This window comes from Ptychodera flava, chromosome 1 (assembly GCF_041260155.1).
Source record: "Ptychodera flava strain L36383 chromosome 1, AS_Pfla_20210202, whole genome shotgun sequence".
Taxonomy (NCBI): domain Eukaryota; kingdom Metazoa; phylum Hemichordata; class Enteropneusta; family Ptychoderidae; genus Ptychodera; species Ptychodera flava.
In genome coordinates, this window is record NC_091928.1 from 20,908,101 (window position 1) to 20,927,245 (window position 19,145).

General features: G+C 35.9%; 1 protein-coding gene across 1 annotated transcript in view; it reads left to right on the forward strand.

The window, feature by feature from the left end:
* The window catches only part of LOC139143461 (transient receptor potential cation channel subfamily M member 5-like), a 48,405-nt gene extending 29,752 nt beyond the window's left edge, over nt 1-18,653 (forward strand). The window contains exons 16-24 of the mRNA XM_070713800.1: nt 5,357-5,564; nt 6,275-6,342; nt 7,449-7,580; nt 8,577-8,837; nt 8,965-9,148; nt 13,832-14,204; nt 14,326-14,418; nt 14,925-15,005; nt 16,071-18,653. Coding sequence (XP_070569901.1) covers nt 5,357-5,564; nt 6,275-6,342; nt 7,449-7,580; nt 8,577-8,837; nt 8,965-9,148; nt 13,832-14,204; nt 14,326-14,418; nt 14,925-15,005; nt 16,071-16,665 — 1,995 coding nt within the window. The 3' untranslated portion in view covers nt 16,666-18,653. The remainder of the gene's footprint in view (nt 1-5,356; nt 5,565-6,274; nt 6,343-7,448; nt 7,581-8,576; nt 8,838-8,964; nt 9,149-13,831; nt 14,205-14,325; nt 14,419-14,924; nt 15,006-16,070) is intronic.
* Nucleotides 18,654-19,145: the final 492 nt, after the last annotated feature.

The window sequence follows — 19,145 nt, forward strand, 5'->3', positions numbered from 1 at the left end:
GATTTTTGAATTCTGGCGTGTGAGAATAATCAAATATTGATGAAAAAATATGGGGTCACCATGCTTGCTTTTCTAAATTTTCACATTCTCATCTTAAAATAACACAAAAGTAAAACTTTAAAACTTGAAACAAAATTTCTGAGATTATAACCTTTATTTGATGAAATATTAACCTTCCAGTATTGTCGATTTTGTGAAAGTCGTATACGTTTTGTACTTTCGAAAAAAATTGGTAGGTCATTGTGCTAAGTTTTTTACAATTCGGCAAAATGTAATTAAGAATTAACAATTTGCATAGTCTCTCAAGATAGTTATTTTATGTACTCTGGCCAGAGTTGGATGAACTCAAGTCGGCTTAATAGACTGATAAATCTAAAAAGCCCACTGATGCGTTTAAAAGTTGCCGTAGGAATGATGTTCTACGAACTGCTAATAACAGGTGGTGTAAAACATCTGCGAGCAGAACTACCCAAATAAATATACGCCTATATAGTAATTGAGAGGCGCTTGAAAATGTTGATCATATCGATGGGGGGATTTGAAAATGTTTTAGGGTACTGAGGGGGATCTGAGAAAAACAAGATTTAAATTCCATTTCCTCCACCCCCTTCCCGTCACCTTATTTGTGAACGCAGCCTTATTAGCTTCTTTTCGAACAGATTGTTCGTGTTCCGTCTTTTTCAAGGTCACTCATGTTTTCTGTAAGGGATTGTTTGATTCTCTCAGATCTGTTGTTATGAAAATTAGAGTATTGTCCGTGGTGTTATTGTTTTGTTTTTAGCTACGTTTTCACACACATGCGCTAATGTCGCAGCGATATCTGTCTGTCTGTCTGTCTGTTTGTCTGTCTGTTTGTCCGTCTGTCTGTGCGCCCGATATCTCATAAACGGCCCATTAGATCAGAATCAAATCTGGTACATAGATTTGGTGGGTGTAGCTTGCTTACTTTTTACTTATTTACATAATTTATGACTTTACATAAAAAAGGATATATATTGAGAACGACTGCACAGAATTTGATGAGATTTTCTACAAATATTGATCACACCAAGATATATCAGCCGTGAGAGGGATTAAGGAGTGACATGAAAGAAAGTTGCCGATTTGCATATTTAATGAACTTTCTTAATTAGGGATAGATCTCTGATTTGACTTGATTAAAATTGACAAAAAATGGCATGTATATTGAAGATACTATAATTTAACATTAGTGGAAGTCATTAAGCATTTTAACTTCAGCCAATTCCTAATTTGCATATTTTATGAACTTTCCTAATTACACAGATATATCTGAATTGACTGGACCAATGTTGACGAAACTTGATACATATATTTAAGATACTATGATACAACATTCTTGAAAGTCATTAAGCATTTTCTCTTCAGCCAGGTCCTTATTTGTATATTTCATGACCTTTTGAAATTAGAGATATATATTTCAATTGACTTGACCAAAGTTGATTAAATTAAACTTGCTATATACATCAAAGATACTATGATATAACATTCCTGAAAGTCAAAAGGCATTTTTAGTTCAGCCAATTCCTTATTTGCATATGTAATGAATTTTCCTAATTGGGGATGTATATCTGGATTGACTTGATCAGAGTTTCAAGAGAGATGTTTTTCGGTTTTGCTTTCACTATTTGTTTTAGAAAATAGTTAATGAATTCTGATATGTGAATATTTGGCTGCAGCAGCCACTAATAATTGGGCGTCCGACGAACTTAGTTGCTGCGTGGCGGCATTTTGTGTACTGTGGTGTTAGTATTTACTTGTGAACTGGATTACTCGCCAGGGCTAATAAACATATTACATAAAATAGCCAAACATTATATACACTTACAATATACACAAAACCATACACAAAAGGCAAAGAACTAAGATATGAACGATGCGTGGAGTTGTTTTCCCTTTATAACATACCAATAAATATCATGAAATGAAACATTATGCCTTCCATTAACATGTTACAAAAAACTGAACTGAAACGATCGATGTAACAGAAATGTGGTAACAAGTAATAGATTATCCATCAAAAACAAGATTTCTAGAGAAATTCAAACTAAAATGATATCAATACTGCACAAGGGCTATCCAACACACAGCTATTTGTATATTCTTGTTTGTTCAGCTAGATGGAATGAGACAGGGAAAGGTTCCAGTGTGCGTATCCTAAACAAATAAAAATCAATTACAAATCAAAGTTCATATATTTATTCTCCATAATGTTGGAATTATTCGTATTTAAAACAATTTTTGTGAATATTACAAATGAGTCAAGATATTCGCTATATAATGAAATACTCAAAGCGAACATTTGCAATATAAGTTTGGAGGACATAGCTCTATTTAACGTGCAAATACGTTTCATTTGATATATGACTCGATAGTTTAAACGTATTTTTAGAGTACTTAACAATGGATTTGGCAGTTTTATATCTGATATATGCAAATGGGGTACCCGTGTGAGTTATGCAAATTAGGCGCTTACAACCCTATTTTGCAGCTCCACGTCGTCAATTTTCTTGAAGTAAAGACATAAGATTTCAAATGATGTATGGTTTAGCTTATGTGAGGTGGGTACATAAAGTGTGATAAATGGGTGAGTCTCCCGCTCGCCCATAAGTATTTAGCTCAAACGCAGCATCACTTATGACCTCATTGTAGCTTTGGTCGACTCGGTTATTATATCGCAGTAGCCTGTGCACACGCCGATGAGACTTGGTCGTTCATTCTTTCTTGGATGCTTTTTCCCAGTGTTGTATAACAAATAGACGCTTCATTTAGCTATCGTTTATTGAACAAGTCAGAGTACTGTACAATTACACTTTTTGTATAAGAAGTTAACAATTATTGTAATGATTGTTTTTTTTAATTTTATTCACTTCATTTCGGACTAAATCAGTCCATATAATACATGATTCGCATGTAGAAAAATTTTCTTAAAGCATTACAAAAATATGATTTTCTGTGTTAGTAGAGAAAGACAAAATCAAAGGTACAGGGAATCGATCCACAATTTACAAATATCAGAGATGAAATAAAGACGATCATGTACCAGCCTAACGATCATATTTTCACTTCTCAATAAGCGTGTCATAAAACCATACATTTGTTTTCTACGAAGTGCATCGAAGTTGTACAAATTATTGGTAATAAAACTTTTCACTTGCGCTACTCCGTTTGTCAAATCCTAGAAATATCCTAGCCGCATTGTTGTAGGCGACCCTCAACTTTCTCAGGGCACTGGCAGTATGGTTAAACCAGAGGTGTGCCCCATACAATTGATGACAATAAATCTTAAATATCGTACATTTAACATCAAAAGAACATGAGCAGAATTCCTGAGAAGCATATTAGCTGAAACGTAGAACGATCTTTTCTGTCGTTCAATGTCTGCATCGTCTCTGAAGTGGGTTGTTAATATATAACCAAGATACTTTTTGTTCTCTACGAAAACAAGTTTAACACCATTAAGATATACCGTGGGCAAACGAACATTACTTGCTTGTCAGTAGTGACACATAAACATTCAGTTTTTCCAGTATTAAAAGTAATGTCGTAAATTTCACCATAATTACAACATATATTTACCAGCTTCTGTGTCCCTTTGACAGAGGGACTCAACAAACAAATATCGTCAGCATATACGAGGTGGTTTACGAAGCAACCCCCTACATAACACCCTGTTAAAGAATTTGTAAGTCGTGTACTTAACTGATCAACATAAACATTAAAGAGTTTTGTGATAAAACTCCCCCTTGTTTCACACCGTTAGAAACTGTGAAACCAGATGAAACACAGTCGCCCCAACGAATAAAAATACGCTGAGTTCTATACCAAACAAGGAGAAATCTAACAATAAAGATCGGAACTTTACGGGAAATCAACTTCTTTAAAAGTGACCAATGATTTACTCGATCAAATGCTTTAGATGCATCTAAGAAAGTTACAATGACATTACTTCCATGTTTCCTATAGTAGTTGATAACTTCCTTTAAAACGAAAAGACACATATCAGTTGAATGTCCTTTCTTGAAGCCAAACTGGAAAGGCGAAGGTTCTAGAAACGACTCAATTTTACTCAAAATAACAAACTTCCATTATCTTAGAAGCAATGTTCGATAATGCTATCGGACGATAGTTGTTTATACTACTTATATTACTGTTCTTATCTTTGATAATCGGGACTAAAATAGTTTCAGAAAGTCTGTTTGGACATACACCGTGAACCAACATTGCTGTAAAGCACATACTAAGCAAAACTGACACTTTGGTACTAGCAAGAATAAAGTGTTCTGCTGAAAGTGAATCAGGACCAGCTGATTTACCCTTTTGTAATTTACTAATTGCACACTAAATGTCATAAGGAGAAACAAGAATTGCATTATCAATTACACAATCATCTATCATATCCAAAACAAACTTCTGATCCCTGTTATTATGCACATCATTAAAGAGGTTACAATAATGTTCCCGCCACATTTCGGCGATATTTGAATCTCCACAGCAGCCGTTGACGCTGCTGGGCCTGGATGTGGAGTCTTAGCATTAATCTTGTTAACTGAACGCCAGAATTGGCGTTGATCACCACAACGGAGACTTTTTCCAGCAGTATCAGCAATAATTTGACTTTTGTTACGTCGACAATCTCTCAACGCATACTTGAAACGGGCATGGGTTCGACGTTTAAAATCAAACAAAGGTCCATGCTTGGGTTTTCCACAATCGCGCCATAATTTAAAGGCATCACGTGCAATTGAATGAACATCCTTAAGATAGTCATTCCAACCAGGAACAATGCGATTCCCATTGATTTTAACGCCTGGTATCACCTGCGTTCCGGCTGAGTACAGGCAATCAATGATGTTGTCATAGAATTGAGAAATGCTATCAACATGTTCTTTACATTTGCAATGAATATCTTTACAACAAAGCGCATTACTAGGAATATTAATTTTTCCCAGAAGCCTATCAGAGATATCATAGAAAGTGTTACGCTGTTGATCAGTGATCTTAGCCCATTTCATCGTTTGTTCAACTTTACCGGAGTCAGACTTAGGGGTAGATTCTGATGGTAAAATACCAACGTCACAATTTATGCTGAGAGGTAAATGATCTGAAGAGATCGTATCGTACATGACTGAGATAGAATCTATACATTCATGAGCACCATAAGTAGAAATACAATGGTCTATCCAAGACGTAGTGCCGTGCACATCACTGACATAAGTAAATGAATTTTCAGGCAAAACAGCGCAGTCAGAAATACAATAATTGTAATCTTTGCAAAAGCTTTGCAGTGATGCATGTTTTGAATTTTCTACATGAAGTTTTTTTTTTCTGAACTCAGGTTGTCTTAGCAACGCCATTTTACTGGATTTTTGCCAACGCTGATTGGATAAAAATTGACGGTTCTGAAGATCCAACACGGAAGAAAGGACAAGATACTGATGACGCCATTAGCTCGACTAAGCAGCCAGAAGAAGGTACATCACAACCGGAAAGCCAACCACAAAACAATGGATCAGGAGATGCCAAGATGACCGTGAGGGATAAAGGTAATACCTCTGGTACAAAGTATTGAAGGATATGAGGATGTTTGCATACTAAATGATTCACAAAATGGTAAACCCAAATGACTCACACATTTAATCTGATCACCACAAAGTCAGATATTTTACTGTGCAAAGACTTGAATATATCGACTAATTAAGGCATTAATTATATATACGTTGTAACAGATTATTGGATGCAGATCATTAGTCTTATATGTCCATATATTAAAGTTGAGACCTCCGGCAACATTCATCTACTTAGTGGTCTTACATTATTTTATTTAGAACATGTCGTAAACACTAAACCAATGTACTTGCTTTCAGTTTAAGTCACGATAACTTACGACCTATGCGAAAAATGCCAACATAGAATATATTTGAACGTAGCATTGTTAGAAAGTCCTTTAACCTCTCCCAACACTCTTGTAACCAGCTGTAATTTTTATTACGATAGATGGCAATCTTGACAGGGGTCAAAAGCATTTTACGCTGATCGAAAGCGCAATTGTGTGACAACATTCTTTAGGCTTAAAATATATTGCAATGTCGCCTTCCTTGTGTAAGTTTATTACTGTACACTTTCATGAAATGATAGTCAGAGTCAATTCTTTCTGAGTCAAATTTATTTGACTTCACCTCGGCAACATATTAGGAAAGAGAGAAACTATGTTCGAATGAACTATCACGGCTCGTATTATGTGTTTTACATGCAGTTGGTCGTTATTTAAAGAAATGCAAAGCGTTCTACAGTTCTCCGATTGCAAACTTTGCCATGCATTGCGTAAGTATTAGCATTATAATTTATCAACTTTCCCAGTTGGATTCACCTTATATTTGCCTTGTATTCGTTATCAAATGAATGTAGAATGTAGTAAATTTCTATAACTTTGTTTCAGACTGATCTGCAGTTTATAAAAGGATAGCATAGTTATGATGGCATGTCTTTTCAAATATGATAATGGTAAATGGGAAACAATATACGATGGGAAGCAAAAGCTAATATAAACCCATTCATTATGTGACCAACACCTCCTCTGACTCTTGTGCTAAACTCGATAAAAACATCTTAGGGTTTTTTGTTTTTGTTTTTGTATATCGAAATTTGAAGTATTTTTAATCTTATGCAGTTTGGCCAGAGAAAAAATCTTGTTCATCGGATTTTCGGACCAAGATTCAGGAGCGGCGAGCGAAAGTTTATTTATTTATTTATTTATTTATTTATTTATTTATTTATTTATTTATTTATTTTTGCCAAGGTAACCGCGGTCCCTCGGACCATTTTGCTGGGATGCAGACAAGGCAAAATAATCTTTTCCCATTTTAGGCTAACCAGAAATATCTCAGACAAGATACACTGATACTGGTTATTGAATTCAACACTATCTTTCTCAACAATATCATAGAAAGTTTGTGTCGTGATTTGCAAAATTCAGACGTCGCAACAATGTGTTGACAGAGCTCAGTGCAGACACGTCGGAAGTCTCATTTAGAATCCCATATGCAAGTGTAGGGCACCGTCAGCGGCGGTACTTAAGTATTTGCAATGCAGAAGTATGAATTTGCCGAAATCATAAAAAAATTCCAAATCGGGCAAAGTAGAAGCGGCGATTCCGATGAACAATTTATTTTTTTCTTTCTGGCCTAACCGAAAATACTATCAAAATAACAACAGATTACGGCTATATTTGTGGATTAAATTCCTTGTTCGGTACCAATAGGGATAAAAGATGTAGCCTAAGTATAAGGCTTAACGTAAGCATATTGTCGTATAAAGCAAATTGTCGTTAAGTACATCGCCTTAAGACATATAATTACGTTTATGTTACCAATTTTTCCTTTAATCATTAATTTGCCTTTCTTACTTACGTCCTTTTGATATACCCCCAGGTATCATACTTTATGTTTCTGCTATTATATGCGTATGTGCTGACCTTCAGTCACCTGGGCAGCACATTCCCTCTGGCCGATTTTGTTGCTCATGTGTGGATTCTTGCCATCCTCATTGAAATCGCGAGAGCGGTAAGTATGAACAATATCAGTACTTTTTAATGTTAATTAAATGGTGACTTATAAACCAATTGGGCGAGGAAACTCACAGAGTTGTAAGTCACTATAATAAACAATTCTAGGCCTCTAGCAAAGTAGATTATTGAATAGTTTATAATTATGTCTTTTTTGGATTTGCCGGCATCGCAATTCAACTTACAGGCCGTGTAATAATGCTTATGTTGGCCCATGAACATACCATTGCAATAGGTAGTTGAGGTCACATAGAGCCGTTCCTGTGGTTGAGAAATGGGAAATTAAATTGCGAGAGTGAAGCGATCCTAAAGTTTCCATGAGCCTATGGGCAGGAAAGGCTGTTTGGGCTGGGCACCCAAACCCAAATACTTTATTGAACATATTCTATTGAAGTCACCGTCGTGTCTCTTTAGGCTGTCCAACTCAGCGATTTATTTATCTTTGCAGTGCAGTCAAGACGACCTGAACACTTTATCAATAGTATCTGCATAATTCACAATTGTAACATATAATACAATGTCAATACTGCTAAGTTCATAGAAATATCCAATTTAGAGCTTAAACTGATGGTTCGAAATTATAGGAGAAACAACATTGAAAGGGATATCAGCCGATAATTTATAACATATCTGTGAGTGTCCTATTAATAACTCGTTTATGGCAAAATCGTTCAAGGAACATTTTAAACAAACTTAAAGATGAAGATAAAAAATAGCAAAAACGTCTTCGAAAATTTGTTATCGCATGTGCCTGCCTGGTTTCACCTATTTAACATATGTGGATCGGAAAACCTGGAAAGTCTAAGGAAATAGAAAGGTCAATACAAATCGAGTACTATGATTATTTGTTTTAATTTGTCCAATAGCCTTTATACAACCCTAGAAAACGTACAGTTCTACCCATCTAACGTCTAAATCTCCAGTTTGCTCGAACCCCAAATACCTTTTCTTTCCGGTGATAATATATGATTCTTACAATAAGTGTCTGTTACAGATGTTTAACCTGTACAGTCCAGAACAAAATTTCAGCCGCCGAAAACACTTCAAAGAGTGGTCAAAATTCACCTGGAACCGACTGGCAATGGCAGCCATGGTGACCTCAATTGTAGCGTTTCTTTGTCGATGGTTTACTGCAACAAGACTCCTTGGTCGTATATGCTATGGTGTCAATTACGCCCTCTTTGCCTTTAGAGTTCTACGCCTGTACTCGGCGACTGAAGTATTTGGCCCATGGGTGTCAATGATCAAACATATGGTAAGTTTTATCCTTCTTGGAAGATAGTCATTTTTTCAAAACTTATCTTGTAAATTGGCTATTTTTGTAATTCTTCTTGTACGAAATGCAGCTTCTTTCAAAACATAAATCTTATTTTCTAATGCAGCTTTTCACGACATTCAAATTCACCATTATCTTCATGGTTTTCCTCGTTGGCTACGGCGTCGCCATTCAAGCCCTACTTGGCGAACACTCAGGAGAGGGTATATCGTTTCTCGCCGTCCGTGACATTTTCTACAAACCTTATTTTCAAGTGTTTGGAGAGCTGTTCCTTGATGACATTCCAGGAGGTTAGTTGCACGCTGTCCTCAGGACAAGGCTATACACTGTATGGATCTTTTAATATGGGGCGCAAATGTGTTTAATGTCCACGGTGTAAGTCGGATTTATAATGTGTTAAGTAAAATAAAAGGGTAAATATCCGTTATTTATGATTGCATTCGGTTGCAGTGCGTAAAATAGGTGTCGATTCGTGTATGTAATTTCGATAAATCCATGTAAAGTATCAGCGATCTGCAGTCTTGAAATGCAACTAAAAACCAACAATGTACACCAGCAAACCTGATTATTAATAGGTCATAATTAACTGGGTAATATAATTTTAACATTGCTAGTATTTAACAATGTATTTAGCAAAATAAATCTTCAACAATATCTCACGCAACCTACAAAACAACTTTGCTAAGGATTCAAATAAGACGTCTTTTAAAAAGAAAGATTTCAAGTGAGTGACTTTAATTTTTATTTTAAAATTGTTCTGAAAGGCACACAGCATCCATTTCAGCCCTGATTTATTTTTAGCTCACTAGAGGTGGTGGTAAAATCTGATTCCATCTTGTCTTTGTAAAAATTATTATCAAAGAATTTTATCATAGAATTAGCTTTATAGAAGACTTTTACCGAAAATGAGAATATAGTGTTCTGTAGTAATACATATTCCATTTAATTCAAAAATGTCAACAAATCAGGATAAGATTATATCTTAACCCCTCTAAATCAACAAAGTAAAGATACAAGCAGACATTAGCATAGAATCAATAGATAGGCTGCTGATATTTATCATTCTCCAATCAATCAGTAAATACACTGTATGTATTGCATTTTTGTTGCGTGAATGTTCTGCAAAATCATTTTATCAACTTCTGACATATAGCACAAACTACAATTAGACAACGTGAAGAAATCACTTGCTTGCAATGGTTCCCGACGTGTAAATATACCGATACTATATTGTTGAAAGACAAGAATATTTAGAATTTATCAAGTAAAACCTATTTCAACCCGAATACTCAGAGATCTTTAGGAGAAGCAAAGCTTACTTACAGCTGATGCAATGTAGACCCAGCGACTGACATTAAAGATTTGCAGAATTTTTGAGGTCTTACAAGTTGAAGTGGTACTGTGTCAATCATTTCAAGATTTTGATAAGCGTAGGCCTATAGACACATTATTAACAATTTGCACAACAGAAACTGTCCAAAATTAAATGTAAACTTTCTGTTCATTTAGAGAACGAAAACACGGACCAAGATGCACCTTCAACTGTCACATCAGTTGTGTATTCCTGTTTTCTGGCAGTGTATCTCTTCATGGGAAACGTCCTCCTATTAAACTTAATCATTGCAATCTTCAGGTAAGAAGTTCTTTCAATTCAGGTACTAGTATTCGCCTAGACAATGATAAACTTAAACTTTCGCTCAAGGTTTTCTGTGAGGAAACTTTAAATCATCCTCTTTCTAAATCACGAATAAAAGTCACCACGCAAAATTCGATCCTAGAGAAACAAATTACCCCACATTTCCATACGATTGAATTCAAAATGGCTGCCATCCCTATGTTAACTCTGAAGCGAAAAATTATTTTTCGACATTTAAAAACGATAAGCCCCTGAAAAGTAAAACTACTCTATGGACTCCAATTCAAACCAGAAGGGCAAGACTAAATGCAACAAAGGGAAAAATTGCCGGCTGTCCTTCGAAGTTATCGGTAATTTGCCTCTATTTTGTTAGCCACTAGTGGTTGATGACTACAGTTCGACGTTCTACAAAATTCATGGCTGTTTCTTCCATCCTCTCAGTATAGCATATATTTACCAAGTAATTGTAGGTGAAGGAACGGTTTAATAGACATGTAATTATAGCAACACACCCAGTAAGCTTAGGCCCTATTAGCTCAGTATTTTAACCTATATGAAGAACAAGAATAATATCAATCATTCCTTCTAAAGGACAAAGAAAGCAAAACTATAATTTTTTCTTCACTCTTTACTAGCTTGGGGTAGAAGTCAACCCGTACATTAAGTTTTAAGTGGTTGGCGTGGCTCATTAACAAATACCCGATACGTTAGAGTCACATCTATGTCATTCTATGGAAATTTTACAGCTTAATCATTTTCTTTTCGACTCGTGTCTTGACGGTTCGTTTAAAAGTAACAAATAGCATCTGCACGGTTTTGTATCTCCAATTTTATCCCCGCTACCCTCCTGTGAATGTTGCTAGTTCCGTAATCATCCTTTATGTGACATAGAGTCCATCCATCCATCATCATCATCATTATCATCATCATCATCATCATTATCATCGTTTAATGATTTTGCTACAATAATGATGTTTGGTAAAGTTGCAACACTATGTATCTGTAGTATTCATAATGTACACATTTCGGTGTTGATACCATATGCCGCATTAATATTATATAAGTCCATTGAATTATCCTAACCATGACAGAAACAACTATTGAAGAAAAGGTCGAATATTTCATCGCCATTTCACCGGCTTGTTTTCTCTAGTTACGACATCAGAGAGTCGATGAAATGTCTGTGGAGATTTGGAAGTTTGAGAAATATATTTTACATGAAGAATTTTTGAGGAGAGCAACTCTTCCGGAGCCGATGTCCTTGATGGAATATTTTTATCTGATCGGAGAGTACGTCCTCAAGAAGTGTAAGCAGAGTAACTGTTGTGTCGGTCGAAACGGTAGGTGACAACGCAATTTTTTGTCATTCTTTAATATGCTCTATAATCGTTAAACAGTAAAATTTAGTAGAATATTTCCTTCTAAACCTGTAAATTAGTTGAAGTTTTCAAAATAATGATGTGCGTTATATTCTTTGCAAATTTTCCTTGATATGACAAAACGTTTATGGCCTTGAATCATTCAAAAACACGAAAAGCCTCAAAACAGATGAAATCACAAGAATCTGTCGATACACATTCTAATTATAAACTTATGTAAATTACAAAAATGCAAATGCAAAAATAGCTTAGATGGGATAGACCTGCGATCTACCTAACGCTGAAGGATGGGAAGCAAGATGACCCTGACCTTCGAGGAAAAAAGCACGAAATGATGACAGGACTTGGTCCTACATCAACGCAAAGCAAGATCAATAGTCAGTAAAGTGGAATGGAGGTGTGGTAGGAGTAACGGCTGCAGGAGGCAGAGTGATGACGGAACGGATAGGGAGACGTAATAAATTATTACACACTGACAATCTTTTTCAGACTCAGATTGTTATACTTACTTTCACATCTACCATTTGTGTGGGCTAATTTAAAACTCTTGGAGTAAGAAAAATTTTCACCGTCTTAGTTAACGAAAATGGAAAATTTTGTTTTCCCCATAGAGTTAACACAGGGACGGCAGGCATTTTGAATTTCAAATATTGACAAATGTTAGGTAATTTGTTTCTCTAGTACAAATTCTACACGGGTACCCCTGATTATTATTCTTTATTAATTTTGCTAAGAGAATGGTTGCATTCAAGCCAAAGACATTCTATACGGCAATTCACATCCGTTCCCACAACGCACTTGAAAAAATGTAAATTTGGACAATTTATGAAAACATTTTAGCTCAAATCAAAATGCTATACATGCATATTCAATACCGCTGATCGCAAATGACGTCAGTTGTATTCTTTAATATGCAAAAACAAATATTTGCCCGCATTTGCAGCAAGAACGACGAAAATAAAACCTGCTAGTGTTACAGTTTATGCGAAAAGTGACACTTATAATGGCTCAGACTACAAGCTGCAACAACAGCCACACATGCAACAATAAAATTTGTCCGAATTTCAAGCAACTGGGTACAATGTCGCGCGCGTGCAGCTTCATTTAGAAACAAACCTGTAACCGCAATCAGTGCTATTTGTACCTTTAAACATAGAAGACAGATCATGGTTGGTTGTAAATAATGCATGATGGAGTATAGGTATTCGGTTTTCATAAACAATTACAATAATGAATGAAATCATTGTGTAGTTTGTTATAGTTCAATATATATAGAAACCCAATGTTATCAACCCAAACAATCGCAAATTAGGAGAAAAGTTCCAATGTTTTAATAGCTTATAAACAGAATAGTGGATTTGTAATAATGTTTTTGTTTTTGTTTTGTTGCTGTTCTATTTTGTTACCTCATTTTTCTTTGTCATTATCTTTCCATGACAAAATTGTAAAAGGAATTGCTGGATAATCATTTGTGGTCGATCACCGTAACATTGACAGGGGACAGTTAAAGAAAAACTTTTCTGACTAAATTGACAATTTTGCATAAATTTACATTCGCTTTATAAATTATTCTTGTTTAAAAATGACGGATGCCCCTTATAACTCTTGCTCAGGAGCGCTCAAAAGAATAAAGTCGGCCCTTTGGATGCCTTAAGTAGGCATGCATCTTCAAATTAACTGCGCATGCATATTCCTTAATTTTTCTTCCGCAGGTGAAGATGTAATGATCCGTCACAGGTAGAATAGGTGGGTTTTATGAACTGGATATCACAGCAGCAGGTATCCCCATGTTATGTGATTGGACTTTCTGGTCTGTCTGACCACTATCTCTGGTCTGTCTGACCACTATCTCTGGTCTGTCTGACCACTATCCAAACGTCATCCTTCACTTCTGACCACGATACCATGCACAACGCCATTGTTTTTAACATTTATCACACTAATGTTTTCAATTTTAGGAAGAGCAGTTTATCCCGATGATTCCATGGCAACAAACGTCTGCGAACACAAAGATATACCAAGCCAGAACTTTGTCACATACTGTTTGAGTCGCTATGTCAGAGAAGAAGAGCAGCGCCAATTATTTTCTATTGAAGCTAAGACGGGCAGACTTGAACGTGCGAGCGGCTATATCTGGGAACAGAATCAGACTATCATTGAGAGTGCAAGAGCCATCGATTCGAAAAGCTCTGCTCTAGCAGGTGCTACATCTGAGATCAAATACGGGACCAGCGAGCTAAAAGAACATACTTTTGGCATCCAAAGAGACACTTCTCGTTTGCTTGACTACAATAAGAAGGCCAAAAAATCAGCTGTCAAACTTCAGAAGGGGTGAGACTGAATGTAAACTTATTTCATTTTTTTAATTTGAACTTTCAATCTCACAACTTGTGGCTCATTCATGTTCCACACACACTGACAGTTGCTCCTACCCTTTTCCTCCTGATTCCAGCCAAGAAGACATCGCAAGCAAAATGCAACTGCTGGAAGAGCACTTGCAAGAATGGGAAGATAAAAGTGTTAAGCTACCGACTTTGGCTGAAACGTGAGTCAAGTACACTTTCAATTATTTTGTCTAGCCGTTAAAACTTCTGATTGTCAAAATAATTCTCACCTTGCAATTTTATGATGGCATGCGCCTCGAAAATGAAAGACTTCAGCTTTCGCTCAAGGAATATTTCAACTATTGTCGTTCAAAATCAGGGGGTCAAAGGGGTCAAAGTGCAAATTTTGGCACTAGAGAAACAAATTATGGCCGCCATCCCTCTGTGTTAATTCTGTTTAGAAAATTATAATTTTCGAATTAAACAAGACAATGAAATTTGTTTTTCTCTGCGAGGACTTCATTGGAAAGTTAGAGAGTCCAAATATCTGAGGTGTATTTTACTGAAATTAACGTTGTATTTGAGCTCATGTTTTCATTTGCAGTTTCAATAAAGAACAATAACACCGAAACTTATTTTATCGGAAATCTAATGTGTCATTACAGGTTTTGCGCGTCTTTCAAGCATAAGCTGAATAATTTGTTGTTTCTCTTTTATTATTCGGCAGGCAAGACCAACTTGTTTCTAAAGTTGTTGAAGGAGTTGTGGCTAAACTAAGTCCAGGCATTTACAAAAACGATGACACAAGGTACTTCACTATATAGCAGTTTAAAGTGGCAATCTCCACATATGAATAGGTCGTTTATCTACGTTAAGGACGTTCTTTTGATAATGGTTGTGTACGTTTACCCCTTTCTCTCTCTATTGTGTCAGTGTCTTGTGCGTGATGTTCATAGATGTAAATTGTAGATCTTGTAGTTATTTATGTCATAAATTTTATGTAGCAGAAGGTTTTAGTAAATGACGTTGAAGTTTTATCACTAGCTGGGTGACTTCAATTGGTAAGAACCTAAAACAAACAACTTTTAGGTAAACAACAATAATGTACGTGACATAACTTTTTATTACATGCTTTTGTTACGTAAATTCCACTCCAGATTTTTGAGTATACAAATTAAACAAATGACAATAATATGTTTTACTTCCATGCTAAAAGGAAATATGTTAAGAAAATATAATGATTTTCACCATCGAAAGGCGCATTGGTTATTAAAATCACTGCTAAATCACTGTTTTTCTATTTTTATGCATAATTTTGTAAAAACTATTTCCTGTGTAAAACACGTAATTTGATCATTTTTGAATATCAAAGTTGCCAATATAAAAATAGTTCCTGTTCACTTCCAGTCAAATGATGAGTATGCGACCCGCTGAGCCATCGACAAGTTAGCATTGACTTGACGTTCGATATACGAGGCATGTAATAATACATTACCGAGAGAGAGAGAGAGAGAGAGAGAGAGAGAGATAGATAGATAGACAGACAGTTAGAGAGAGAGAGAGGGGGGAGAGAGAGAGAGAGAGAGAGAGAGAGAGAGATAGATAGATAGACAGACAGTCAGTCAGACAGATAGAAAAACAGAAAGACAGAGACAGACAGACAGACAGAGAAGAGAGAGAGAGGGGGGAGGGAGGGGCGCGCAAGTTGATAATTGGTTATGTACCATCATGCTATAAGAGTGGAGCTGCTACACAATGAAAGTTCACGTTTCCAGGAGTTGTTTACTTTCTTTTCCCGATGAAATCTTGCGCAATGAAGAATGCTATATGACGTTGGGTACATTTTTCTTCTTATTTCTTTATTCCTTAAAAGGTCGAGACCCAGAGAGGATTCCGGTATAGTAGCAAGTCCTGGTTCAAGTTTTACGTCCGACCCTCCCCGAGTGGCTGGAAATGATAGTGTCTTTGTAAGAATGAGCGGGGACAATGTACAGAATGAAGATGACTTCGATGGTGCCGGTGGTGATCCGAATATCACATCTGAACTCAAAGATGTTAAGACCAATCTCTCTAATACACGGGCCAATAGGACCAGCAAAAGAAGATCAGAAAAGCGTGATCCGGCTGAATCACCAAAGCGGCGACACAGAGAAAGAAGCGATGAAGCAAAGAAAAAACGACGAAAGCAAAAACGTAATATTGTCTCGTCTTCCCCTAGTTCAGATACTGATTCCGAAACTGCAACTGATCGCCGCAAGAGGGGAAAGCATTCAGCTGGAAGCGAACGACGAAAGAGCGGAGCGTCTGATATGCACGATTCGATTAAATTAACTCCAGATTTGCATAAAAAGTTGAAAACAAGTCCGATTGTGGCAAGTATTCATTACTATTGGGGCATAGGTCCATCGGGAAATATCGAACAAATCGGACGAATAAAATCTGGTCCACAGTTTAGCAAATTCCACTAATGCAACTTATCTTATAAGAGAATAGAGTGACCATATATGAAATACTAAAGTGCATATTATTTCACAGTACAAAACAAATATCTGTAACCGTCGAACATTTATCTTTCTACTTTATACTTTTTTACTATTTTGCATTCCATCTTTCGAAGGACAGAGTTCATAATTATATCAAACGTGTTCCTTAAAAGAAATGGATCGAACTATTCTAAATGCCACCTAATGTAACCGCATAGGTTTCGAGCATCTTCCATGCCATATTTAAAGTTTGAATTCCATTCTAATGATATTTGACATGCATCTGACTTAAAGGCGACTTTGTAAAACCCTTATCCTACCAAGTTCATATTTCACCATCAGATTAAGGTGGTTAATACTAGTGAAGCACAACATGTCCCATATGGTGCACTTTAACGTAATATTTAGCATTTGAAGACCCCTGAAAACATAGATACTGTAAACGTCATTTTACGAACTAAAACTGCTATAAGACAAAGCCAAGTAGGTGAAATTACGTTTGGTTTTCGCTCAATACCGCTTTTAACTGAATTTGTAGATGGGGAAGCGATATTGTGCGGCAGGAAAAGGGAAACAAGATAAACGTGAAAGAACTTGTAATACCTGTAAGTTTAAGCTAAAACATGGTTATATGAACGTAGACAATTACCAACGCTGAATTTTCTATCACTTGATTCAGTGTATTTTTCGAGAACAAACAGTCGCTACAATTGCACGTCGTGTGTTCCTACAAAATCCACGGCCGAATACAGTCAAATTGCATATATCCCTTCATTGTTTTAAGAAAATACCATTAATTTAGAATGTACTATTTAAACGTATACGATATGGCCAAATGTCTAATTATGACCGTTCCATATCGACAATATCAGCCTCAGTGTCTCGCTGTGATGATATAATTCATTACTTCTGGGTTAATACATGAAGCGATATATTTCCAGATCACAACATTACCATTATTAACAGAAACTATATACAAACTATTACAGGATACGATGGAATACAACTACAAGCGATAATATGAGCGTTCAGGGTATTGTTGCTGACAAAAGAGAAAGTAGACATTGCATTATAATTTTAAATCATACATCGTATTAGAAAACATGTCTATTGAATATGAATTATTGATTGATCAGAGTATATTGCGTATGATCTTATTTTCTTTTCGTATTTATAATATAATCTGTCAACCTGCGAATAGGACATGCTCAAGTTTGTACCGATATGAAATGATTAAGCACTAGACACTTGATTGAGACATGCTACAGTTTAAAAGTTCAACTATAGTTTAGATTGATACATAGCTTTCACTGAAAAATTAAATTTTACCAGTGATTCATTGGTTTTTGTTATTAACACTTTCACAATAATGACTTAATTTATCTTATCCTCAACAGTAAGGACCAACGTATATGAAAATTGGGACGAAATGGTCAAAGTTAAATGAGTGTTTCATGCCATGTGATGAGTTTTGAAGATATTTCATTTATGTTACTACTGCAAGTAAAGTTCATCCAGTACACAATAAATATTAGCTTGGAAACTTAACTAACCCCACTTACCACTTATTGTACGATATGCAGTGGTGTTGATAGATATGAAGGCTAAACATGTTGTTGCTTCGCATTTTCATATCACATACCATAGCCTTAATCAAGTTTAATTTCTGTTGCCGATGCTATAAGGTTATATTTATGTTTCCAATGATCTATAACATGTTTATGTATTCAGGTTAACGTATTAAGATGTAAATATAACTCCTCTAGTCCTGTATTGCTATAGCATCCATCATGATAGTGATAACGTTCTTTAACTTACAGATAATCCAAAGCATTGCATTGTATTTTGCATTGTATTGTATTTTTATCCATGCTTGCGTGCGGGCCATCAATCTATTTTGAAATTGATATACAAAATATCATTACTATTGTTAGCTTACCTAGCATAATCATTTCGAATAAATCATCATAGTACTCAGGACAAATAGTGCTTTTGTCAAGTTTAGATAATTATGGTAGTAATAGTGGTTGTGATGATAATGATGATGATGGTGATGATGATGGTTGTTATTGTTGTTGTTGTGGTGGTGGTGGTGGTGATGTGATGATGTTCATTGTGATCATGGTCATGATAAATATTTTGTTTGTTATCAGATCAAGTATCCTTAAACTTTGCTGAGAGGGTTTAGAGATTGCCAGTGATGGCTAATCATTCTTTAAGAGCAAAGAGAGATAAAATTCTCACATTCCTGGCCACTGGGGGTGTGGGCTCGACGGTGTGTGAAAAATCGATCCCATACTCTCAGAAATCGTCCCACACTCTGCAGTAATATATTACACCAGCTCTGATTGGATGATAAATAGTCTTTCGTTTCACTCGCAAAATATCACCCTATGGCGCGATGAATAAGACACCGACCGGAACTACAAAGTAAGCAGGTCAGAATACGGGAGCGTTGTCACGGT